A 27,419-nucleotide genomic window follows, 5' to 3' on the forward strand; every position below is an offset into this window, starting at 1 on the left:
ACTACGCTAATTAGACATTGAGGGCATTTCATGTATATTTTATTGACGTGTGCATGCTAATGACTAGTGTTAAATCACATCGGTTGATGCGGCAAATGGGTGCTTTTGTAAAGCTGTAACAAAGAGCGATTTTGACTTCCGAGTCTGATGTCACACTTTCAAACCTGTGCACAGGGGTGGGGTGGCGTTTTTCCCCTCCGCAATGGTGACCGGAAACTGTTTACAAACGCTCCCTCGGGATCCGGCACTAATGAAGAGAAACCGTGACCTCGGTACGGTCAGTTTGCGGCGGGTACGGAGTTGGAGGGCTTCCATTGCTTCTAACAACAGCACTCCATTTTGCTGTGCCTGAAATGACAAGTGAAGGTCAAACTCTTGGCCAGAAAATTCGGGCCGGAGCCCGTACCCCTCTACAGCGCTCTTCCATTCGCTTCCCCTCGAGCTTGGCAGCAAAGAGAGGTCAGCTCTGCCACGTTCCCGAAAACAGAGCTTTAGTGAGTCCTGTGTAAGCACGGACAATACACGGGGCCCCGGGTCCCTGATTCAAGGCCAGCGGAGCCGTTTGAAAGGCGACGGAGGAGAGTCAAACATTTCAGACTCTTAAAGGCAATTAACTCGGCGTGCAGGCCGTTCACAGAGGCCTGACTGTGATTAAATCAATTTGATAATGATACACTCGCTTGCTGCTGTTATGAGCTGCTTGTTTGTTTTCGCTCGATGAGTTTCAGAACACAATCAAACTAAATCATTCTGACAGCAGAGAAACCGGAGACGTGGATTACGATGGGGTTCGATTTTTAATTGGCAGCACTCCACTGATGTTGCTCCTCTGATTGTTTTAGTGCAGAAATAAAACATCAAATGTTGCTCGGTTTATCTGGTCATATTTTCCGACCAGTCATATTTTGACATTGTGTGATTATCAGTTATAGGTTTTATTGGTTTTTTGTGTTGCAAGCGATTTCAGGCGATTTGCTTAAACTATAAACCATCTCTGAAAACCACACACCAAAGATGAGTCAGCCAATGTGAACGCACTAAATGATTTAGGGAGCATTTATGATTTCATGATTCATTTGTTTTTGGCTGTTTACAGAGACTACACACATAAAAAATGTTATGAAAGAGTTATTCAAAGCATCGTCATACGCCTTATTCAGTCCGCCACCAAACCGAGGCTGTAAGGGATGGACGTCCAGAGCGTGCGCTTAAAACTTATTGTTTTGTACTGCATGCTGGTAATTCAGCCATCAAAACACTGAAAATACAAATGTTCACAGTACAAAGAACCTCACCTGGATTTTTAAAATTAGAAGAGGGATGTGACCTAATTTCAGATGAGAATAGCGCATTGTGTACATAATATCGGTTTTGGATATTAGCCTGTTGGCTAATCGCTAATTTCTCATGTTGTAAGCCAATATAGTGCAACAATACAATACAAAAAACCATAAGGGTGTTTCCCATGAATCAGACTGATCTCACGGAAAGTCGTGTTATAGTCACAAAAAAAATGAGTAAAAATTCAGCTTTTTTGTGCCTTGAGCATGAATGTCTTTTTTGTTCACTCGCACAATTTTCTATAAATAGTTTTTTCGTGTCCGTGGCACGACTTTCTTTTTCGTTTCATTTTATGAATTGTTTACCCTACTGAAAAATCCAGCAAAGACCAGCATAAGCTGGTAGATGGTTTTAGCTGGTTTAGGTGGCAGTAGCTGGTCTAAGATGGTCCTCCCAGCCTGGCAAAGCTGGTCAAGCTGGTGTGCCAGCTGGTCTTTCAGCCTGACCACCTAAGTCCAGCTTAAAAAGTGACCAAAACACAGCTAGACCAGCTTGCTACACCAGCTTTACCAGCTAAAACCAAGCTGGGAGCTTAAGCTGGTCTGGATTTTTCAGTAGGGTACTCCTTGTTTTTTTTCTATTTTCTTACCATTGTTGCTTGGGGTTGGGGGTAGAATCACTGTCTGTTACATTTTTTGACATCCTAACCCAAACCCCAACTGTTCCCCCAACTCCAGGCGAGAATAGTTTTAAAAGCGGAAGAAAAAACATAAAAGTACATCCTAACCCAAACCCCAAATCTAACCCCAACCCCAAGTGACAATGATTTTTTTTAAAAATTAGAAAACAATCCATAAAATGACATGAAAAAGAAAGTCGTGCCATGGACATGAAAAACCATTTATAGAAATTTGTGTAAGTGACACAAAAGGACATTTGTGCCCAAGGCATGAAAAAAGCTGAATTTCATGCCATGGACACGAATAAATTAATAACATTTTTCGGGACAATAACAGAACTTTCCGTGAGATCATGTTGCATGAATTTTCTCCATGTGTACAAATGATATTTAGTTAGAAATTAATCCGGCTTCTGTTGATTCCGGTCAATGTGCTCAAAAAATTTACCGGAGAAATGTTTTTAACAAATTCATGCTTTGCGACGTTTAACTATAATCAGTATGATGGAGATATGTACTTAGTTATATATCACTATATTGGTGTTTTAAAGAAAGTAAAGATGCTTACAACATTAGAAAAGAATGATTAGCCAACAGGCTAATAACAAAACAGATTTTATGTACACATTGCTCTTATCTCAAAATTAGGTCATATGTTCTCATTTTAACAATCCATGATTTTTGAGGTTCTTTGTCCTGTGGAAATTTGTAAAATGCTGTATTTTCTCTGTTTAAATGGGTGAATGACCAGCATCCCAGTATAAAACAAAAGCACATGCTCTGGACATCCATCCCTCACAGCCTCGTTTTGGAATCAATATGGCGGCAGGATAAGGCGTATAGGAAAACCATTTTTGGTTCTCCAAAGATCCTTGTAAGTCATAGGTTCATTAAAGAGTACCTAAACCCTAAACCAACTTTTTTTAGTTAATGATCTGTAAGAACGGGGCTTTATTAGTGCTACTCATTGATTTGAGTAATTTTTTTGACATTTGGGTATAAAGTCTTTCAATGCTAAAATATGGTGTAAAAACGTCTGAGTGCTGCCCTCTACAGGTTCAACGGTGGCTACTACAGTTGAATTTTCCTGTTGGATGTTGCGGTACCGCATGACATAAGCGGTACAACCCTACGTAAGCAGGTTCAAGCTCACCACGCCCTTGTTACGATCCCTTGAAATTAAATTAAAAGGCTTTTATGTTGCCCCCCCATCTCTTTTTGCTGCTGTATCAGAGTATGATTCAATCTATTCTTTTATTTTGCTCCACCTGCTTTTTCAGCATGTTATCTGTTAAGAAAAAGGCCAAACTTACACATATAACTACAATAGATCTTTCCACATCAAATTTGACAGATTTAATCAACACGGCTGTTACACGTATTGCAATTTCAATTAAGAAGGACATTGCACATCCATTAAACTGTTACTTTACTCCACTGCCCTCAGGACATAGATACAGGGCACTAAGTTACAGAAGGGCTCGCTTTGGGAAAAACCTGATTCCTTCTGCTATAGCGGTCCTCAATAAAAGGCCTCGCTGAACAGGCAAGATTGCGAACCTTGTTTAAATTTTTGTCTTTAACATATGTGTTTATGTTTTATAGAGCAATGTTGTGAAGAAGAATTTCGTCTGAGGTGGACAATAAAGTCTTAAGTCTTCTTTCCACACCCATACGTATATACAAAACAAAAGCAAAGCATGTCACTGGCTGATTCACTAGTGCATGTTAGTCCAAATGCAAAAAACTGCCATGTAAGCCTTTCCCGAAATGCAATAACTTTGCTCCATAAAGAATCTACTGTATCTCCTAGGATCGTATGAGAGGTGCTGTAAGTTTTGGGCTGTACTGGGGACAGCTGCAGGAGTATGAAAGGCACCACCCTTGATCCTCACCTGCTGGTATTATGCCGAGAGGAAGTGCTGCTTGGACAGGCGTGAAGATGGAGTCTGTGTCCCTCCCAGCGTCCATCTGGGCCCGGAGAAGTAACCCGTGGGCCACCTCAGCCACCGAGCCATCTCCCCCAACACATACCACTCTAGAGTAAAAGACAGAGAGCAAATGGATGGGCGGTGAGTCATGAGACCCAACATCACAGCCAACAGCTGGCAGACATATATGAAAACCATGAAGTTGTTGTGTATTATGTGAATAAATGAAAATTCATGAGGAAGTCCATGTTTAATGTTGTAATTGCTGAGTAAACTATAAGGCTCTGTTTCAAAACCTAATACGGTGCCTATGGAGAGTGTATTTTTAGGCATCATAGGCACGCTATGTAGACCATTCAAAAAGGTGGGTAGCCACAATTTGGGCCAAAAAAGGTCACCATCAAATGTACAGTGTTCTGCATAGAGAAGGCAATCCCATAATACATTGTGAATAATTAAGTAAAAAATTATGGGTAACATTTTACAATAAGGTTCATTAGTTAACGTTAGTTAATGTATTAACTAACATGAACAAACCATGAGCAATACATTTGTTACCGTGGGTTCACACCAGCCGCGTCTGAGGCGTCAAAATTGTGTCTACCGCACCTAGTTTGCCGCTTGAACAGTTTGAGTTTATTCACTTCATTCGCGCGTGAAAGCTGCGCATGAAATTCTAGTCATTGAGACTTTCACGCGGAAATTCGCGTCATTGGAGGGGCTTCTGCGACTTCGCTTGCTTCCTGTAATCACGTCACTACTAGAGCAAGCTTCTGATTGGTTAACTTCGGTGCGTTTTTCCGCCGAAGTTCACTTTTTTCAACTCGCGCGTTTGCCGCGGCAACGCTCAATGCGCGCCATTTGGAAATGAGGCAAGACCTCCAGACGCGCGTCAACGTGTCTTCACATTGACTTAACATTGAAATCACTCGCGCTTGACGCCTCTACCTCTACAGCATTACAGTATTTATTCATTTTTGTTAATGTTAGTTAATAAAAACAAAGCTTTTAATTGTTTGTTCATGTTAGTTCACAGTGCATTAACTAACGTTACCAAGATTTTAATAAAGTACTAGTAATTGTTGAAATTAACATGAACAAAGATTAATAAATACCGTATAAGTGCAGTTCATTATTAGTTCCAGTGTTGGGGTAGTTACTCAAAAAATGTATAGTTACTAGTTACTAGTTACTTCTTAAAATTGTAATGAGATTACTTTACTAGTTACTGCATTTGAAAAGTAACTTCACTACTTATTACTTTACTTTCCCTTTTCTTAATTTACCACATAGATACATGGACATGGTTTAGGCGGGGTCGGCTGATGATGAGTGACTACTTTAAATGACCGGCCAGGGCTCTAGACTAACTTTTTGCACTGGTTGCACTGGTGCGCCTAACATTTTTTCTTAGGTGCACCAGCACAAAAGTTATGTGCACCCTAATTTTTGACCCCATCGGATTTATAGTTCCCCCAAAAATTAAAATTCTGTATAATTTATTTGTAAATCAGGTTTGTAACTCTCATGTTGTTACAAACCTGTATAAATGTCTTTGTTCTGGTAAACATGAATGAAAATATTTTGAGGAATGTTTGTAACCAAACCATTCATGAGCCCCATTCACTTCCATAGTATTATTTTTTCCTACTATAGAAGTGAATGGGGCTCATGCTTGGTTTGGTTATTAACATTTCTCAAAATATGTTGCTTCGTGTTTATCAGAACAAAGATATTTATACAGGTTTGTAACAAAATTTATAATTTATTTTTGGGTGAACTGTCCCTTTAACACCGCAAGTTTAGCGCCCATGGTGGTTTCATACAGAATTTAAACATGTAGGCTATTTTATAATTTTCATGTTGTCATTCCATTTTCCTTATACGAGTCATGCACAGTCCTGTTTGATAACCCGCATCCGCGCGATTAAAATAACAGTTGACTCGTTATCCGACATCAGCATCAATTTATTTCATACCCGTTTTACATAAAGACTGCAACTGGCCGCACCGCAAATCGTGATGTAAGTAGAAACCTTTAAAGATCTTCATGCAGAACATTGACAGAAATAAGCACAGGACCATGCCTGTTCAAATATATTATCATTTAATGTGAAACTTTGTGAGGGTCGGCAGATTGACAGCTGAGCGGACAGCAGTGTTTGAACACGCGCTGCGCTTATATTTATTATTACCTTATAAATTGATGATATGATTGCAGTGATTCCAAAGGGATGTCCAAAAAAACTCAAGTAGAATGTTAAATGTTTAAAGTTTAATGTCTCTTTCTCGCTGCCCTGTGTAAACCCACGCGGGTGATGGCATGAAACGCGTGAGGAGCTTGCATTTTGCATTACCTTAAATTACCTTAAATTATGGTCATACAAATAAAAGTAAAACAACATTCAAAACTGTAATGTGTAAATTTATTTATGTAAAGTTACACTCGCAATAATAACAAAACATTGTGCTTTTTTAAATAGGTAAAAAGTGTTTTGTGCTGCAATAGATAAATAAACTCATATAGGCTATAGGCTACTTTTGAATTCGTTTTGTTAATTTGCTAATTATTTAAGGGAAACACATTTCATATAGGCTTATTTATTTTAATATTTTTTCACCAAAGAAAGACGTAATCATCACGTTCTATTCATTTTAATGCTTTTTGCGCATAAACTAAACCCTTGGGGGAATTATTTATTAATGAATCAACAACGCAAATCAAGGAATTAACTTTCTCTATTTAAGACAGTCTGGCAGGGCGGTAACAGTGATACATCAAACATTGAAAAGTTTATAGGATTAGATTTGGAAGTAAGATTATGAAGAAAACAGCGGTCCTGACTCCTGGCTTTTTTCTATAAATTGAGCGCACGCGACATTGCTGTTCGGGTTACGTTCAAATAATTTCTTTAAAAGAATTATGCTCTGGCTCTGACTCGATTGAGGTTCATTACCTAATTCCGTCTTCGGGTTCGGACCTCTCGATCCCTGACCGGTAAGTTAAGCAGGATCTTTCGCCACAAGTGTTGTATTGCCATGCTGGGCTTACAAATGCTCAGACAGGTTGCTCATCGCGTTGTCAGCAGTTGAAAGACACTTGTCGTGTGGGCATAGTGTGCATTTCACACGAATATTTTTGTCCTTTCGAGCAATACGCTGAAAGTTATGTGAATATCGCCCCAGTGGCTGAAACCCTCCGTCTTCATTTCCCGCTCCCCTTTGCACCAACAGCTCCGTCAAATCAATCTCTATGGCAACGGCACACGTACAGGGACACGCATGCACGCACCACTTAAATAGACAGAACTTTACACCCAGGCAAACACTGCTTGGGTAACGCAGGAAAGCGCGTTCCTATAGTCTAGTAAAGTAGTGTAGTTACCAATATTATTAGTGTAATGCGTTACTTTACTTCGTTACCCAAAAAAGTAATGTAGTTACTGTAATCCGTTACTTTGTAACTCGTTACCCCCAACACTGATTAGTTCATGTTAAAGGATAATTCCGGTATTTAACACTTTGAGTCTCATTTCTGGTTTGTTTTGGATGAACTACAGTGATGGACACAGAAATTTTGACAATGGGTCGTGTCTTGAGTTTTTGACTTGTTTAGAAGCGTCTCTTGACTGCTTCAGAACGGAAGCCAATGGCCATGCACAAACATGTCATTAAAACCATAGATATGTATATAAAGGCTAGATGGCTCGTCCGCGCTGCTGGCCAATTGAGTGCAACGTCCGCATTTTGGCGGCCATCTTACGACAGGGCGCTCGCTCACTCGTAGCATTGAGTTTTAATTATGCAGGTACTTTTAAATGACCATAACTTGCTTAATTTTTTACCGATTTTCAAACGGTTTGGTTTGTTATAAACGTCAAAGATGTACCTATGACACTGCATACCTATACTAAAAATAAAAAATAAATTCATGAAACATGTTAAAGCATCCAGAATTATAGCCACGTTAATAACGTTTGTAAAAACCCAAACCGTTTGAAAATCGGTAGAAAATTGAGCAAGTTATGGTCATTTAAAAGTACCTGCACCATTAAACTCAATGCTACGAGTGAGCGAGCGCCCTGTCGTAAGATGGCCGCCAGGTGATGCCGTTAGGGACTCCGCCTTGAGCCATCTAGCCTTTATATACATATCTATGATTAAAACAACACTTAACGTTCATTTTCAAAACTGTGCTACTCACCGAGTGGTTCGTGGTGTTCGTTGATGACCAAAAACAAGTTGTGTAGCGAAATACAGTTTCTGTCGTGTTTTATTTGGCATTTTGTAAAATTCCATTGACTTTTCTGGAAGACTCATTGCTCGCTGATATATCACTCCGCCGCCGGGAAACAGACAAGGGCCTGTTTGTTTACATGTGGTTGTAGTTTTTTCGCTCTGTTTCTCTCAGAATAAATTTTTCCCATATTTGTAGGGCTGGACCAGAATATTCGAATATTCGTTCCGTGGGTTGACATTCGATTTTCAGTTTTGAGATTCGAATATATATATAAATATTTTACAGCGTTAATGCAGAGCTTTTGCCAAGCAGGAAGTGTGCTTCACGCTCCCGCTCTATAGGTGGCGCAGAGAGACCAACATCCATAGTCAACAGCCATCAAACGGCACCAGTGGAAGATCGCCTCAAACGGAAAACGCGCTTCCTGCTTTGGCATTCACGCTAATAATGTTGTAAATAACGTTCAGTTTCTTGCAAAAACTGATTGATTTGCTTCACAAGACGTCAATATGTCACACGGAGTTATGGGGGATTACTGTTGTATTGGATATATATGCTTTGGCTCTTAAAGTGTGCGGATCTGTTGACTTGCATGACGGAGCACTGGGGTTTCTGCAAAATATCTTCTTTATTGCTCTGCCGATGAAAAAAACATATTGGATGGTGTAAGTGTTATAAATAAACTTGATTTTGAAAGTATGCTACCGTTTTATTACAGTTTGTTGGACTACGTTCATTCATGCTTCAGACTCAAATATAAAGCGGAAGTATATACGCGATTGTGAGGTATCTGAAAAAATAGTTCCACTATAGCAAATAACACGGATTGAAATCATACATTGCGCCAATATATTTGTTTTTAATCATCAACGAACACCACGAACCACTCGGTGAGTAGTACAGTTTTGAAAATGAACGTTAAGTGTTGTTTTAATGACATTTTGTGCATGGTCATTGACTTCCATTCTGAAGCAGTCAAGAGACGCTTCTAAATGAGTCGAAAAGTCAAGACTCGACCCATTGTCAAAATTTCTGTGTCCATCACTGTAGTTCATCCAAAACAAACCAGAAATGAGACTCAGGCTATGTTTACATTAATGCGTTTATCCTTTAAAACGCATAACTTTTGCTACGTTTACGCCTTTCATCTACACTACATCACCGTTTTCGACCCTCATAAACGGATTCGTTCGCAAACGCTGAAGACCCTGTTTTAGTTTGAGAACTCAGACGTTGCTCTGAGTGTAAATGAACGTAGACGGAGTCTTATGTAAGCGAACAGCTGATGTTAACGTGACAGCGCATCATTTTCAAAGTAAAAATTATTTTTATTCAGGTAAATGGAGGTTTGCAACGGAGGTTTTGCCAAAAATAGTAGGCTAAACATCTACCAACCAGCTATTATAAACGCTATATCGGATTGTTTTAACATGTATCCTTATAGATAATGCCTGTTTTATATTAATGTTTGAGTATTATTGGGTTTAATGTGTTTATGTTTTGTTTAAATTTAAAGATAGACTGTAATTTTATACGCCATATAGGCGTTGCAAAGGCCAATATGAAGGGAGAATTGTAATGGGTCAGACATTATTTTCCAGTTTAATGTAAGTTTTGTTTGCTACTTTAAAATGAATTTCGTTTCAGATAATTGGTCTCTTAATTTTAATCAATGTTTTGTTGACAAGTTTTGTGAATATAAATTAATAAAAACAATAAACTCAACGTCATTAATATAATGCTCGTTTAGGCGCTTGGCTTTTAGCTATTTGTGTGTTGCTAGCGGAGGACGTGCACGGACCTCGCACACTTTTAAAAATTAATGCAATATGCATTTCTGGTAGGCTAAAGCAATACTTCACCTCTTACTATGTTTGATTAAAGTTTGCATTTGCTGAAATTTATTTTTGCTTCAAGTTCGCTACTGTTTAGTACTGTTCACTTGAATGCTTTCTTTTTAAATCATAAAGACCTTTCTGTTTAGTTATAAAATCAAAATTAACCTATTAATCATATGAATATGTTGTAGGGGGGAAATAGAACAGTATAAGACTTTCCCAAACACATTTTTATAGGTTCAAAAATAGTGTCTGTTATAGTTGCCAGCAAAGGACCCATGTATGACTTTTTGTCAATATTGCACACCCCTAGGCTGCGTAAACGTGCAAAGGTAAGCTATTATTAGAGAAATAAGTTATTTTACACTTTGATGTGCATGCCCAGTTACGTGATTGGTGATGTTTCATGCGTTTATGGTGGTGTATAGTGTGGATGAAGATTCTTTTAAAAATGCCAGTATAAACAAGGATCGTTTTCATTTTAAAATGCCGTTTTAAAACGCAAATGCTCTAATGTAAACATGGCCTCAAAGTGTTAAATACCGGAATTATCCTTTAACTAATGTAGTTAACTAATGTTAACAAATGAACCTTATTGTAAAGTGTTACCAATGTATCTAATAATAATTCACTACTTGTGAAGAGTTTTATTTTAGGGCCTGTTTACACGAGAACGCTCGAGGGTGAAAAGGTAAAAATATTTTATCGGATGTGCCTTTCGTTTACACGGCGACGGCGTTTTGGGGGCTTAAAAACGCAAAAAAGTGAAACCACCCTTCAGAGTGGAAATCTTAAAAACGATCTACTGTCGCGCTCTCGTATAAAGAGTAAAAACGCAAAAGTTTGCTCACGGTGGCTCTTGTCGCGTACGCATTTACATCACAGGCATGCGCCAGTTCAGGAAAATAACAACAAACATGTCGGATTATTTCCATACGTCGGACCTTCAAGTTGCCATAGCAGCTCTGATAAATATACAAGTCTTTCCAGCAGTTGTACGAAATATTCACAGTAGTGATAGACCGATATATCGGCCGGCCGATATATCGGGCCGATATTTGCGAGTTTTATGCGTATCGGCATCGGCCGATACATGGCTGCCGTGTTTGCCGATTTTTCCGGCATAATTTACAGACAGAGTGCTGGAACCCGCAAGCGATTGCAGGTCATGTGACTAAAAACAACCAACCTTTTCACGACAACATTGAAAGCTCGGCTTAACAGCTGATCATAGCTGAACAAAGTGGGGTTTTTTTCATCTCTATGGGGCGGTTTCCTGGACAGGGATTAGACTAGTCCTAGACTACAATAAATGTAAGAACTGTGCAAACTAATAACATCTCTTTTTAACAACATGCCATTTTTTACATAATTTTTATGATGTAAATTGAGTGAGCAAAACCAGTATCGGTTCCAAATATCGGCTCAAGAAAATCGGCAGCCTGTATCGGTCATCGGCTAAGGCTGATGAAACAAAAATCGGTATCGGCATCTGCACTGAAAAATCCATATCGGTCGATCCCTAATTCACAGCTAGTATTACTTATCAGAGAAGGCGCCAATTCGTCGGAGGCAAACCAGACGGCTTTGGACGATACCTGGGAGAACAAGGAAGAAGGTTGTACGCAGGCACACGGACTTGGTGTTGTTGTGTGTCAGTGCTTCACATTGCCACCTAGCCGCCTGGAGTGCATACTACATCGAATATCACACACTTTTGCGTCACCATGTGCACGCAGATTTACCCCTCAAAACGCTCATATAAACGCGGAATAAAAAGTGATAACGCAACGCCACTTTTGCGGTTTCTTTTCAGATCGTTTCCATGTAAACGTAGCCTTAGTTTGCATACTTAAATGTCAGCTAACTACTGTATGTAGATAGTAGACAGGCAGGCAGTTAAATGGGTTTTGTAACAAAGCATTTTTGACTGACTCGTTTTTAATATAAAGATTACAACAGTCGCACACTACACACATGGCATGGTTAGCATTCAGGATTTCCATAATATGATTAAAAATTCCTACCAAGTAATTCTCTATTAGAGGAATCCATTTCAATTAATGGAAATTATCATTCCCATTACATAGTATTGAAAAGTAGATTAAACTATTGAAGTGTCTAGGGGGAGATCGGCTAGTATGTATACTAATTGGGAAATGTCCTTTTTTAAAGAATGGCTGAAAATCTGTCAGATCTCACCAGCAGAATAAATCATTAAAAACGGCTGAGCCCACTAATCTGCTTTAAGCACATTACTAATAAATGAACACAGTCGAGTAAAGCTGATTACATTTAATTCAGAAATGCCCTTTAGCCATACTGTACAATCTCACAAATAGATTTGTTTAGCAGACATAAACGGCACTAATAAGCAAGCAGTCATACCACTCCCAAAATGAGTTCAGTGACCTTGCATTCACAGGTGTTGGGGATAAATTTGCACGTAATTTTTTGATCCACTGTAGATGAGCCTGGGGTAAGTTGTCCCAACTACAGTATAAGCTTTTGACTGTGTTACCGTTTCATGTTTTAGATTTTCAGTTTAAATTGGATTCTGTTGTGACAACTTACCCCATAACTTGCGTATTAAACCCTCATGTTTGTTTAATATGTGTGTCTTGGTTTATAACGTGTGAGTAGTAGCCTTGTATGTAAAGATGTACATTTATGCATCTGGCAGATGCTTTTATCCAAAGTGACTTTAGATAATGGTTTTTAATCAATACTGTATGTGTGATCCCTTGTATCGAACCGTGACCTTTGCAAACACAATGCTCTACCAAGGGAGTACTACAGGAACACAAATTGGGAAAGTAAATATTAAAAAGATAAATCAAAGCTAACCTGTTCACCTTTGGGTTATTAATGAAACAGTAAGCATGGCTAACCGTCTGACACCTGGAAAAAGCACAGACAGGTTCTTGTGTCCGAAACTGTGCCTTATCTTCATCTTCAGAGACTGCAGTTCAAAGAGACCGAGGCCTCATCAAACACATGGCCATTGACACAAAGCAAAGCTTTATAGGAGTGACGGATGGGGTCCAAGCTTCTGCATTTGACCGATTGCTGTTTATATGTCAACATTGTTTAGATAATACACAGTACTTTAAATAATTAGTAAAGCACATGTTTAATGCATGTACATTATCAAAGTAAAAATGTGACTATTGACAACTTTGTTGTATAGTATATTAATGGACCCTATACATTGTATAAGTTTGCACCCTGTCGATGATCCCACTGGGCCAGTACCCTTTAAAAAGGTCCTTATATGTACCATATAGGTACAAATATGCATACATTTCATACCGATGAGGTGCTGTAATATGCACTCTTTGGGCTCTATCATACACCCGGACGCAAGCGCTTTTGCGCTTTGTTTCAAGCCGGCGCAATGATAATTTTCACATTTAGCGCCACATTATTTAAATAGCAAATGCATTTGTGCCCAATTTTGCACTTATGGGCATTCTGGTCTGAAAACGAGGTGTGTTCAGGTGCATTATTGGCGTGTTGCTATTTTGAGGCAATTACAATAGACTACGCCATTGACCGACTAAAACCTGGTCTAAAGTCAATGGCGCAATATTGTTTTCATTATTTAATGAGCACGTTCGTATACGGGACGAACGATGCGCATTTGCTTATCACACACATGGATGCACAGCAAAACACATTTTTATAATATGAAAAATTAAAGTATTAAAATGTAAACTATTATTACGAATCTCTTGAACATAAATGAGGACCGATTATGAGATGTTAGAAGGCGTAAAGAGCTGCTTCACCAGTAGCGTGGTAAGTAATTAATTGTTTTGCTTTAAACAAATGCATCTATTTTTTAATGTCTTTTTTTAAATGTTACCTCACGGATTTATTGTATATGATGACTCTGTGGATATGGGGAGATGAGAAACATTTTTAAAGTAATGCAGAGTGCTGAAGGCACCGCCCAGCTGTGACTCAGGAAGTTGTTCAAATCCCTGCCGCGCCACAGAGCGCCACTCACATAGTTTAACATTAAATAACATCATATTTGTCCCAAATCATTAACGATTAACATTGGCTGCTAACGTATATTTTACATTTTGAAGTAGACGCTATCTGACGAAGCTCGCGCTATTTAACGTCCACTTCCGGTTAACAATACCTCAGAGTTGTCCTAGGCGCGACTCGACGCGACGCTGAGCTGTGCGGCCGGTGTGCGATCCCCTTTAATAGGGATTAGACATAGCACCAGCGCAATTGGCTTTTAAAGGGGATGAGATCTGAGACTCTCATTGGTTTATTGCACGTTACGCCCAAAACACACCCATTACTCATTACAATAATAGGAACAAACCTTTTCGACCATGCGCTTGGCGCACAAACCTTTTTACCCGTCGTTAAATTAGTAAAAGTGGATTCGGACACGTTCGTTTTGACCGTGCGCCGTGCGCTTTAGACCATGCGCTTAGATCGTTAAAATAGGGCCCTTTATGTGCAAAGGGTACAACCTAGTGACAGCTATAGGGAGAATTTTTTTGTACACTGTATGCAAATGTTCTGTTCCAACTACAGCCCAAAAACCTAATTTCCATTGATAACCATAAAGGCATACAGGGTTCCCACACCTTAGTTAACTTCAAATTCAAGGACCTTTCAAGGACTTTCCAGGTCCAATACCCTCAAATTCAAGGACTAAATGTGGGGACACATGTCAAGTGAGAGCAAGGTTACATCATTTTACCTTTTAAGATACATTGTCCAGGGGTAAGTGCGTCTGAATGTGTATATCAAATTCAACCGATGGTGAGGCTTAATGACAAAGACAGGGTGACGCTGGAGTAAGGAAGTATATCGCTATCTAAAATATTGCCAAAGACGGCGTTAAAGGGATGGCATGGAGACGCAGCGTCTCGTTCCCTTCTCAGGGAACAACAGTTACATACGTAACCCGAGACGTTTTCATGTGTCAAACACAGCTATGCAAAAAAGCATTTTGGTATGAATCAACATTCACATACAGAAGATATAAACATTTAAAGCACAAAACAGTTGTGCTTAAAAAGCCTAGAATTTTTATGATATTATCCTACACTACACTACACTTTCAATGACCTGTTTCTATGTATGTTTATTTTCAAAAACTTCCAAGGGCCTTGAATTTTTCCCCCAGAATCACAAACGTTCAACTATTTCAAGGACCCGTGGGAACCCTGGGCATAGTGCTCAGTCGGTCGACGATAAGAAGTAAAGCAAACTAACTTAACGCAACGTTTCTCGACACCGCACGTCAGTCTCATTTTGTGACACCTGTCTCATTTCCATCATCAGCAGCCGACGTGATGGCAGTAAAAACTGCACGAATAAGGTATTTCTATTCGAGGTGCTGATAATTAACGTAAACGTGTGAGAGGAATAATTGCATCCATTGGTGATGTGCCGTCACTTTCCCATCTATTGTATGCGCGTCGCATGCCGTGTGACTTCATCTGAGATGCAACCGAAATAGCAGCGCTCCATTTAAACCGAGGAAAGCATCAGATTGCAGAAGTAATTAATGAGTTATGATCTATTAATGAAAAAACGTGTGATTAGTATTACCTTTGCAGAATGAATTCATCTGAGGTTAATTAATGGAGCTCAGAGGAATGAGGGCAGGGGATTGAGTCGACCCATCATTCGAGAGCAATAACACGTTTTCTCTAGCGCAGAGTCTGGTTTCTGGTGATTTGCTGAGGTGTTGAAGACGATAAGTTTCTCTCCGTGTAAAAACACCTCGTGGATTGTTCTTAACAAGCTCTCAACTATTTAATGCAAAGTCAGCTGACATTAGCGATATTATTATCACCCTGACATACTGAAGTCTTCAAGTTTTGGAGTTTGAATATCTGTACCGTGCTTGCGTGTTACTTATCCAGAACCCATGTGAACACAAACTACTATTTCAAGGAAATTGTAAATGATTGCCGGGTTTTAAAGTTATTCAGGCTGCCTACTGTGTGAACAAAGGAGAGCATACTGTAGCTGTGTGATCCCTACGCAGTGTTCACTGATCCCTACACATTCATCACAGGGTATCTTTTTATGTTGTTTGACTTTACTAAATTCACTCACATTTATGCACAGACTTTGATACTTAAAACTCTTAATCTTAGTGATAGATGATTGCTGTAACTATTTAAAGGACGATTTCATCCAAAAATTTAAATAATGGGAAACACTTTACAATGAGGTTGCATTCGTTAACATTAGCAACTATCAATGAAAAATATAGTTTTTCAGCATTACTCTTTGCATTGTCTTTGTTAATGTCTAATACAATTATTCATGTTTGTACATTGTGCATTAATTAATTAAAATGAATTGCATTAGATGATACTGAAATTAACATGTACTTTATATAATAAATGCTTTTGAAGTATTTTTTTCATTGTAAGTTCATGTTAGCTAATGCACTAATTAACACATACAACCTTATTTTGAAGCATATAATGTCATATTTTTTCAATCTTATGTCATTTCAGACCCATACGTTTTTACTTCTGTTTTTTCCAGGCAATGAAAGTCAGTTCCTAACATATTGTTATCTATGATTAATGGAAAGAATATAGTATGTCATATAGATCTGAAATAACAGCAGGGTGAGTTTTGGTACAGTAAACTATGATTTTGACATAAAAAATAAATTTGATTTGAATCATATAAATTAGGTATGTCACTATATTTATCATGAATATCTTACAAATGTACCCCAAAGAGGTTACAATAGTACACTGGGGTATTTCAACGAAGCACTTGGTCAAAAAGGGATGAATCCAACCCATTGGGTTGTGTTTTAAAGGATAACACCACCGTTTTTAATATTTTACTATGTTCTTACCTCAACTTAGAGAAATTAATACATACCTATCTTTTTTCAATGCGTGCACTTATTCTTTGTACAGAGCGTCATGAATGTGTTAGCATTTAGCCTAGCCCCATTCATTCTTTAGGATCCAAACAGGGATGAATTTAGAAGCCACCAAACACTTCCATGTTTTCCCTATTTAAAGACTGTTACATGAGTAGTCACACAAGTAAATAAAACATGCCGATTTTTAAGCAGACAAAAATGAGAACTATATTGTATGGTGGAAGAGCATTTAGTTCGCAGCAATGAAAAAATGTAAAAATCGGCACATTTTATTTTGTGCCACCATACTTACTCGTGTAACTACTCATGTAACAGTCTTTAAATAGGAAACACTGGATGTGTTTGGTGGCTTCTAAATGCATCCCTGTTTGGATCCTAAGGAATGAATGGGGCTAGGCTAAATGCTAACACATTCACGACGCGCTGTACAAAGATTAAGTGCATGCATTGAAAAAAGATAGGTATGTATTAATTCATCTCAGTTGAGGTAAGAACATAGTAAAATATTGAAAAACGGTGGTGTTTAAGGTCGTTTCAACCCAAAATGCATGGTTGTTTAACTCATTGTTGGGTCAAATATAAACTAATTAATTTAAACCAGAGTATGGGTTTGTCCCTTTTTGATCCCACCCCAGCATTTTTTTCAGACTGTGCTAGATACAATAGTAAGATTATCCTGTTTGGCAAACAACAGTGATTTTTTTCTATTTTTTGCCGTCGGGTTATAAGTAGCTTAGATATCTACAGTGATTTTTCATGCAGAAAGAAATTTAATTTCATCAGAGTTGTCAGAGCATCATCTTTATAAATCCTCAATAAAGAATAAGCTTGTGAAACTCCAATACACAGAGAGCTCATGATGACTGATGTGGAAATTTTACATAATAATTATCCTCAAAGTTATCTTGTTCAGAGTTATTGCTGCGCTGTACAGGGGCAAGATGAATCTATTACCAATCATGTATTCTATTATTATAAGTGATAAGATGTATGTAGGCCTAGTTTAGGTGTTTTCCTTATAATAATTGTCTATGGGAAAAGTCTTACTGTGTAGGTTTAGGAGTGGGATTAGGGTTAGGGGATAGAAAATATCATTAGCTTTGTAGAGGCTCAATAGACCCCTTCACGGTTCACGTCACAGGCGGTTCCCACTGCGCATGTCGGGGTCAGAAAAGTCATTACAGCAGATTGAGTTGCGTATTATTCGGTGTCGTCAAAAATGCCTACTTACGTCGAGGGCTGTGAAAATCGCACCAGGTCTTCCATTAAGTTTTCCCGATTCATGCAGAATCTCAAAAACAAAAAATACAACATCTGCGTCTGCAAGCAATTAACGTGCAGACTGGGACAATGCAAATATCAAAGAGGCTTGTGTTTGTAGTGCTCACTTCATTTGAGGTAAGTCATCATTTTTCAGCCCTGTTAGATTAAATGATAAAGCCTGGATGGTATGAACAGTTTGACCCCATGCTGCGCGCGCACCCAATAGTCATTCAATGTTTACAAACCTTGAAGGTGTCTGTAGGTGCCCTGTACACTGTAAAAAAAATCCGTAGAAATTTCAATGTTATTGCAGCTGGGTTGCCGGTAATTTACCGTAGATTTACATTTATGTTATTTACTGGCAAGAGTTTGTTCAAAGTTAAATAAATTTTGAATATTAACAGGTCTTTATCTTTACAGAATAAAACTATACAACAACAGCCTCATGCAAAGCATTCTGGGAATCAGAAATCATCATCAACCTTTTTCTGTTTTTTGCTTCAGATTTTGTTTCCCAGAATGTATTGCTTGATGCTGTTTTTTTAGTTTTACTCTGTAAAGACAAAGACTTGTAAATTTTTAATGTTCATTTAACTTTGAACAAACTCTTGCCAGTAAATAACATAAATGTAAATCTACGGTAAATTACCGGCAACCCAGCTGCAATTTCTACGGATTTTTTTTACAGTGTAGCTTATGGAAAGTCCTTATAATGCCAGCTGCACCATGCAACGTGTGTGTTAGGGTGTATGTTTTGTTTAATTAGTTTAATGTTATAGACCATTTCAAAAGATGTAAACAACGCTGGTCCAGAAACGCTTCCATTTTCAGTGGTTTTCAGACTGTTTTTTTATTTCACACATATTATTATTTTTAAGATGTTTGTGTTAACTTTTTGATTCAGTTCTATATATTATTTTGGCTGTATTTTATCTAGTGTTATAAAACTGAAACAGGAAGTGCTTCTGGACCAATTTTGTTTACATCTTTTGAAATGGTGTATTACACGTGTTTATGTTGTCACCTTAAATTATATTCTCACTGTTTCTTCACTGAAAAAAACAAATCCTCGTAACAATTTGCACAAACTTTTTTAAGTAAAATTTACTGCTTTTTTATAAGTAAAACTTACCTACTAAAATCAAATGACATTTACTTAAAATTACATGATAAAACATATGTTAAATAATTAATTAAATGTTACTTAATTATTTTATTTAGAAGTTAGATTTATTTTAATCGTTTAGATAAAGTCTATTAGGTTTTTTTTGAAAATTGAAGCATTGCTGTCCAAATAATATTAAATAAATCGTATTTTTTGTTTGTTATTTTCTTTAACATATTCCTATGGACCTAGTTATTTTTAGTGTTATAAATGGCATAATAACACAAAATTCATGACTGACAACAAGTCAGTCATTGAATAAACTTGATTCGGAACAGAAACGCACACAAACTGTGTTTCTGACATGCATTATCAGCACCACTGGAGAGAATTACAATACAATGTTTTGAACAGGGTTCATGTAAAGAAACACTGATCACCTGAACACTGAAAAAAATTATTCATTGAATTTAATCAATTTTTTTAAGGTAAGTGGTTGCAATCAATTTATTTAAGCTACATTTAAACAAAAGTTTTATATTTTATTTTACGTTACTAATCTTTTTTGTTTAAATGTAGCTTAAATAAATTGATTGCAACCACTTACCTTAAAAAAATTGATTACATTCAATGAATCATTTTTTTCAGTGAACGGTGACTTCACAAAATTATTATTTACAACAAAACAACATCAATAATATAAGAGCTTAAACCTTTATGACATTTTGCTAACAAATATTTAAGTAGTTAAAGTTTTTATTAGTTCTTATTCTGTGATAAAGCTTAAAAATAAAAATAAAAGAATTGTGGGTATTCCTTACAACATGTGCAAATAAATGTAAGTACATTTTAATTAGATTTTTTAGTTTAATGGATTTAATATTTTTAAGCAAAATGAACTAAGATTTTTTACTTGAATCTGCTAAAGTTTTTGATTAAAATGTACTTATTTATTTTAGAACTATGTGCAGTGACTATAAAACAGTTAAATAATACAAGAAAATATCTAATAAGACTTACTATTGCCACACAGTTCGTTTTTTACATTAATTAATTGGGTATTTATCATCATTTTACTTAGGAAAATCTAGTTCTCAATAAATGTTAATATTATTATGTAGAAATTATGAGAGTTAATCTAATAAATATTACTACACCAAAAAGTTAGTTTTTTCAGTGTTTCATAAATATTAAAAAATATGTAATTTATATTGTATTATACCCCATACACACCCTTGATGTAGTTAGCTTTTTTTTTACTTTGCATCACTTAAAGGTTAAGCAGGTGTTAGCTTTTTAATTTTTCCAGATAAATGTCCGAGTGTAAAAAGAGGCTAAGATGCAGTAAATGTTCTTCATCTACTCCACTTGTCCCTAAGACAAAGGGACAGAGCTGCATGAGACCCTTTCTTCTCCACAGTGGTAAAACTTTCTTTTGAAAGTCTACTTTATAGACATTTTACTAACTATAAGTAACTTTGCAACTTCTCATCAACTGTAAGTTATCAGAGTATTAGTAAATGAAGAGTTTGGTTCCAAAACGCGCTAAACACCATTTAAAAAAATGAGTGACCGCCAAAATCAGTATTGTATTAAATCAGGTCAGTATTAAAAAGTAAATTCTTAATTTTACGAAAAATCTAATATCCACCAAGTTGTTCTGTCATCATTTCTCCCTTTTATCCCAAAACGCGATAAACGCCAGTCCTCCTTCTCTGCAGAATGCAATAAATTCGCTTAACCAATCACAGCGCACCATTCCATGCATTGTAAACAATAAAGGCGGTGCTTTGAATACACACAGGATACTAGTTTTTCTCATCTACTTTGTATTTCATGATCAACAAACAAACAAAAACAAAATAATACTTTGATGGCATTGATAAACCTGTGGTGTTTTTTGTGACGGGAAAGGAATGTAAGCCATCAAAATCTAAAAATTTACGGCACTCGGGAAACAAAAAAAATGTTGTCAACGAAAATCAAGCAGGACCAAAACATTTTACAGCTGATCGCTGTCAAAAAAAGTTCAGCGATGACGTTTCAAGGATGATAGCAGCAATAACAGTGTTCTTAATATGACAAAATAAGTGTTTGATTAATGCCATTAATGTTTATTTTTTATCAGTGTATACCACTAGCCAACTAAATTAATGTAACATGGCAAATATGAATGCACATTTATATAATGATTCAATAAATGTATAGCATTTTGAAAAAAAAAAACTTTAAACCCTACTCAGTCCACAAAGGGTGTACCTACAACTATATGTACCATACCGAGTATTTTTGACTCCCAAAGTATGGTTCGTTTGGCTAGTATGATCAATCCATACAAGACCACGGTGCGGTGTACGCTTAAGCATGGTCTCTGGCATGGTTCGCTTTGATTTTGGGGTCGGAGTGCCAAACTTCAGCTGTCACTGTAAAACATGCAGCCATGTGTCATCATCCCAAACAACCCCACATCATGCGTTGTGGAGGGGAGACAAAAGTAGGTCCAGTTTGGTCCAGGAGATCAGCTGAATGGGTTCGAAAACGGTAAAAATCAAATGTTTAACTCAAGGGGAGCTGGAAAATAAGCATATTTTCAAAAAAAGTGGAGTGTCCCTTTAAGTATTATATAATTGCGCCCTAAAGTGTAAACCTTTTTGTCAAACTGGATTGACAAAGACATCCAGAGTAAACTCCATCACTTTACAAATTACATCTCTACTGCTTCAAAGTAATGTCTTTATTTTCATGATCCATAACAGCACCTTCGATTCAAGCCTTCTCATCACCTTCGTAGGCCCCACAAATTAATCACCCTTCAACACGAACCTCTTCTTCACTCAATGTTTGCCCTTGTCCCTTCGCCACCGCCGTGAACCCGCACGCTGTGTTTTTAATCAAAGACCACTGTGCCAGACCCAGCACGTCCCCTCCCGCCGAGCCCAAAGGATGCAGCCGAACAGCGTGGCGTCGGTAACGGATGAGCGTTAAGCCGGGGCCGGAGATATTTAAGAGGAGCTAATTGTGAGAAGTACTGGAGCACACGGAGAGAGACCGTACGATTTGGTGTGAGCGATGCCCCGCGCCCGCCTTCGACTGGATGGTGGTACTTCATCACTGCTTCCAGAATAGGTAATTAAGGAGCCACCTGCCGAGCCGCACCGGAGAGACCTGCTCTACCGGTGAGCTTCGCACCAGGCCCCACGGCACGCGGCTCCAATCAAAGTATTATCGCTCATTTTGTATAAATTCACCTCTGTCTTTCTCTCTCTCCCCTTCTCATTGTGTCCCAAACACTACTTTATTTTTTTAATGTTAAATGTCACCTCCAGAGAGATGTGGAGACGTGAGGGAGAGGCAGGATCATGCTTTCATATTTTGACTTCATGCCATCTTTACTCTCATCACAGAGCCCAAAAAATGCCACCTTTTAATTGGAGTTTTGCTCAAATAATGGTTTGGCACATCGAGAGTCTAAGGTTTTTTCAGGCAAACAGTAACCAGTAATCAAATTTTTTGGCATATTTGGTTCAATTTAATCATTAAATTTTAGACTATACACAAATCAGTGTACAAATTTGGCCAAGCTCAATTATTTAAATTTGCAAAGTTTATTACCTGCTAAATTATAGTGTGAACAGCCAATCCTAAATCCTCTTTGCTGCAGTTTTTTGTTCAATCAACTCAAATTTAAAGGATTAGTGCATTTTCTTAAAAAAACAGATAATTTACTCACCACCATGTCATCCAAAATATTGATGTCTTTCTTTGTTCAGCCGAGAAGAAATTATTGTCTTGAGGAAAACATTCCAGGACTTTTCTAAATTTAATGGACCTTAATGGACCCCAACACTTCACAGTTTTAATGCAGTTTAAAATTGCAGTTTCAAAGGACTCCAAACAATTTCAAACAAGGCATAAGAGTTTTATCTAGCGAAACAATTGTCATTTTTGGCAAGAAAAATAAAAAATATGCACTTTTAAACCACAACTTCTCTTCTTCATCCGGCTGTGTGACGAGCCACCGCGACCTCACGTAATGGCGTAATGACGTCGAAAGGTAACATGTTACACATATGAAACGCACATTTGCAGACCATTTTAAACAATAAACTGACAAAAAGACATTAATTAGTATCATTCGGCATGCTACAACGTCAGAATGGTCCTCTTTCTCCACACTTGTAAACACTGGGGCGTAGTTTCAGATACGTCATCCATGATCTCTTGACGTGATGACGTATTATATGAGGTCGCAATGGGGCGTCACAGAACTGGAGGAAGACGAGAAGTTGTGGTTTAAAAGTGCATTTTTTTTCTTACCGAAAATGACAATTGTTTTTCTAGATAAGACCCTCATGCCTCATTGTTTAGAATCCTTAGAAACTGCAATTGCATTAAAACTGTTAAGTATTGGGGTCCATCAAAGTCCATAAAAATTAGAAAAATCCTGTAATGTTTTCCTTAAAAAACTTAATTTCTTCTCAACTGAACAAAGAAAGACATCAACATTTTGGATGGTAAGTAAATGATCTGGATTTTTTTAAGAAAATTGACTAATCCTTTAAATTATCTAATTATAAAAGTAATTTTAATATTATTTATCTTGACTAGAGAGGAGTTGTTATAACCTACAAAATATAGTTGAAATAAGTCAACTTCGTTTTATAAGCTGTAGCAACTTATCTCTTATCAAAAGAAATAATGGTAAGTTGAAATGACTTCTGAGTTGAATAAACAAAAAAATTTAAGGCAGCAAGAATTTTTTACAGTGCAGATTTTTTTACTGTTGCTCAGTTGGAGTCAAAAGCCATATTCGGATGGTAATTGTTTCTCATGGGGACGTAAGGTATTTTCATCATTTACAGGGGGATGTCAGTGATTTTATTGCCATCCGAATCCAGAATGTCAATTTTTTTCTTCGACCACCCGCGTAAAAATTCCTCACCGAACTGACCCTTCGCTAAACCCCGCCCTCCTTAGTTACTGTTGGTACGCCTGTCAAGCTTTGGATTGGGGTACTCAGGGGGACGCCGTCCATTAACAAAATGCTAAAATATTTTTTAAAATAGTATGTCAGTCAGCCTCCGTCATGCCTTTAACCCTCTTATTTTATGTTCAAATAAATGCATTATGAACAAAGAACCATCATTATTTCGAAGCAGTGATGTGCTGAGTTAGCAAGCTAGCAAACATTAACGTGCTCTTACATTGGAGCAAACGTATGTGTTTTTGTTGATCCTGTTGACATTTAGTTGTAAAAGAGGCATTCCACACTGCTTGATCCACTTCCGGCATTTCTTCCCTTGGGTTTTAAGTTTCGGGAAGGGAAAATTCCACCACCCCATCCAAACTTTTAGGATACCAGGTATCATATTTACATAATCTATACGCTCAACGCTTCGGCATGTTTCCCTCGCTCAAAAGCTTGACAGACCTCCCGCGCCTAGTTACGGATGCTAAACCACGATTGGCCTGTGGCGGTTTTCGGTCATGCCTTAGCGAAGGGTCAATTACTATTTTTGAGGAACACCAAGTGGTAATTTAATTGCCATCTGAATCACATCTCTAAGTTTAAATGGTGATCAATGCAAAAGTCATTCTGCACTTTCTTTTTAGAACGCTGAAAAGCACTGTATGGTCACAAGCTCGCGTTTGTTCAGCATCAGTGAAGCATTTTTCTTTGCGTGCATTTTAAACATTGACACCTTGATAACTGAAATGATGGAAAGTATGGGAACAAAGTCGCTTCACTACAGCGAGTTGGAGCTGATATAAATAAAGAGAAAAAATCACGAAAACGTGCTAAATACAATTTTAAAATGTATTCATGTGAATGATCATGTAGCCTAATTAACCACACCTGCAACTTATTTTCATGTGTTTCATGCATTTGGATGAAGGTAAATTTGTGGTGGATGTGTGAGTTTATAATTCGAGTTTTATCGTGGAGGAACCATGCAAATTTATTTTACCTCATAATAAACAATTACCGTCCGAATAGGGCTAAAGTCATAAGTTCCCAGGGAATATATTCAAAGTTTATACCTTAAATGTACGTATTAAAACATGATTTGCATAAAAGACTGGAATTAGGTGAACAGAACCATACTGATATCAAATATGGTAACACTTTACATTGTTAGATTGTATTTGTTAACATAGCTAATGCATTAGCTAACATACACTAACAATACTTCTACGAAATTTATTAATCTTCTTTCAGTATTTATTAACATGAACAATTGTATTGGTTTTAACTTACAAAGATTAATAAATGCTGAAAACATGTTAGTTCATGTTAGCTAAGGCATTTACTTATGTTAACAAATACAACTTTATTGTGAAGTAGTACCTCAAATATTATAGAAATATTGCGATTGAGAATATAAAGCTGTAACCCACTTAATACCAAAATATTTATAAAAACTGTGTTTTCTTTGCAGTACAGATGTGCAGTATACATACCCATCATAGTCCTCCAAAATGCAGTCTTTCAGTATGGAGAGAGCGTGTCCTTTTCTCTCAGTGACTGTGGAAGAGAAAGAGTTAAAGTTTTTTAAGAAAGAAAAACACTCGAAACTGCCTTTAGTACCCGTTTCCAGGCTTTGGCAAATGTCTACAGTAGAACATATGGTCCTGGCTGTAAAGCAAAATTTATACTTGTACGCTGTTTGCATTTTTAATCAAGAATATGAGTGGTGGTGCAAATAGGCGGCTGCTTTTATGTTTGGTTTGTTTTCATGTGTGCATAATAAGGTCAGGGCAGTTCACCATTTACATTACAATCCAGGGATGATGATAAAGGTCAACCAGGTCATGGGTCAGAAACAAGTAAGTTTAATAAATGATCCAGGGAATAGTAGATCTGCTCCAAAATCTACTTACGAGGCCATACGTTATATCAGTAGGTGTGCACTGTGGGAATTGAACCCATGACCTTTTGTGCTGCTAATGCAATGATCTACCAATTGAGCTACAGGAAAAAATATGTAGTGCAAAACACAGTGTGTTAGATAATACGTAGGTTGCTACCTACCCGTCTTTATTCCTGTTACATAATGCCACAAAATGCTGTCTAGGTAGCCGGCTCACTAGGTTTAGAAACAGCTAGATAGCCAGTTTAAATACTGAAGGGTCTTCGAACAGCGATTTAGTTTTGGCATTATGTGGCATAAGCACTTGCCTGTATGGCACAGGAAAATGCCAGTGAACGCGGGGGGAAAGGGGTTGCACGTCGCAGATGGCATTGTGCACGCCCGTGTCCCACTTAGCATTTTCTGGGGCACCTCTGCAATGAAGCGGGTCCCAGCTGTGACCACCCATCAAAGGGTTCACCGTGGCTGATGTGACACTTGCAGATGGATGTTTTTTTGTAGTTGCTGTTAAAGAACGTGCTTTGCAATGCACACAAAAGATGCACATTATAGCACGCCTGGCTGTCCCTGGTACCAGCTTAACTACATGCACGTAGATCACAAAATGTGCACACAAATGTGATCACAGAAATTGATCTTAAGCTTGAATTATTTTAAAAAATATTATCATTTTAAAAAAGGTTGCAATTGTTAAAATAATATATTATAATATAATTACATTATAATATATTATAATAAATACACTGTAAAAAATTTCTGTAGAAATTACAGTATTACTGGGTTTTACTGGCAACTAGCTGCCAGTAACTTACCGTAGATGTTACATTTATGTTATTTACTGGCAACATTTTGTTCAAAGTTAAATGAACATGAAACATTTTTAGACTTTATCTTCTACAGTAAGTTACTGGCAACCAGCTGCAAAATTACAGCAAATTTTTTACAGTGTATATATATATATATATTTAAATAACAACATTTATTAATCTTTGTTAATGTTTAATACCAATGCAACAATAGAATATGAATATTTATATTCATACATTTTTAATATAAATATACTGTTCATTGATAGTTAATGTTAGCTAGTGCATTTACTAATAATAATGATTTATGAATAATAATTTTCTATATTCTTGTTTAGAACAGATTGAATGCTGTTGCCATGTAAAGAATAAACCTTTATTAGGATTGTGGTTTTAGTGTGTGTTAAATGGACTGTGTTTTGGCATTTTACACTTCCTCTATGCCAGTGGTTCTCAAACTTTTTCAGCGTGCGGCCCCCTTTGTGTACGGTGCATTCCTTCGC

The 27,419-nt window shown here is 37.3% G+C and overlaps 1 protein-coding gene across 1 annotated transcript in view; it reads right to left on the minus strand.

The window, feature by feature from the left end:
- Positions 1 to 27,419, minus strand: part of cerkl (CERK like autophagy regulator) — a 116,456-nt gene that overhangs the window by 35,113 nt on the left and 53,924 nt on the right. The window contains exons 4-5 of the mRNA XM_073854678.1: positions 25,701 to 25,764; positions 3,856 to 3,998 (exon numbers count right to left, since the gene is read on the minus strand). Of these exons, the coding sequence (XP_073710779.1) occupies positions 3,856 to 3,998; positions 25,701 to 25,764 (207 nt within the window). The remainder of the gene's footprint in view (positions 1 to 3,855; positions 3,999 to 25,700; positions 25,765 to 27,419) is intronic.

This window comes from Misgurnus anguillicaudatus, chromosome 17 (assembly GCF_027580225.2).
Source record: "Misgurnus anguillicaudatus chromosome 17, ASM2758022v2, whole genome shotgun sequence".
NCBI lineage: Eukaryota > Metazoa > Chordata > Actinopteri > Cypriniformes > Cobitidae > Misgurnus > Misgurnus anguillicaudatus.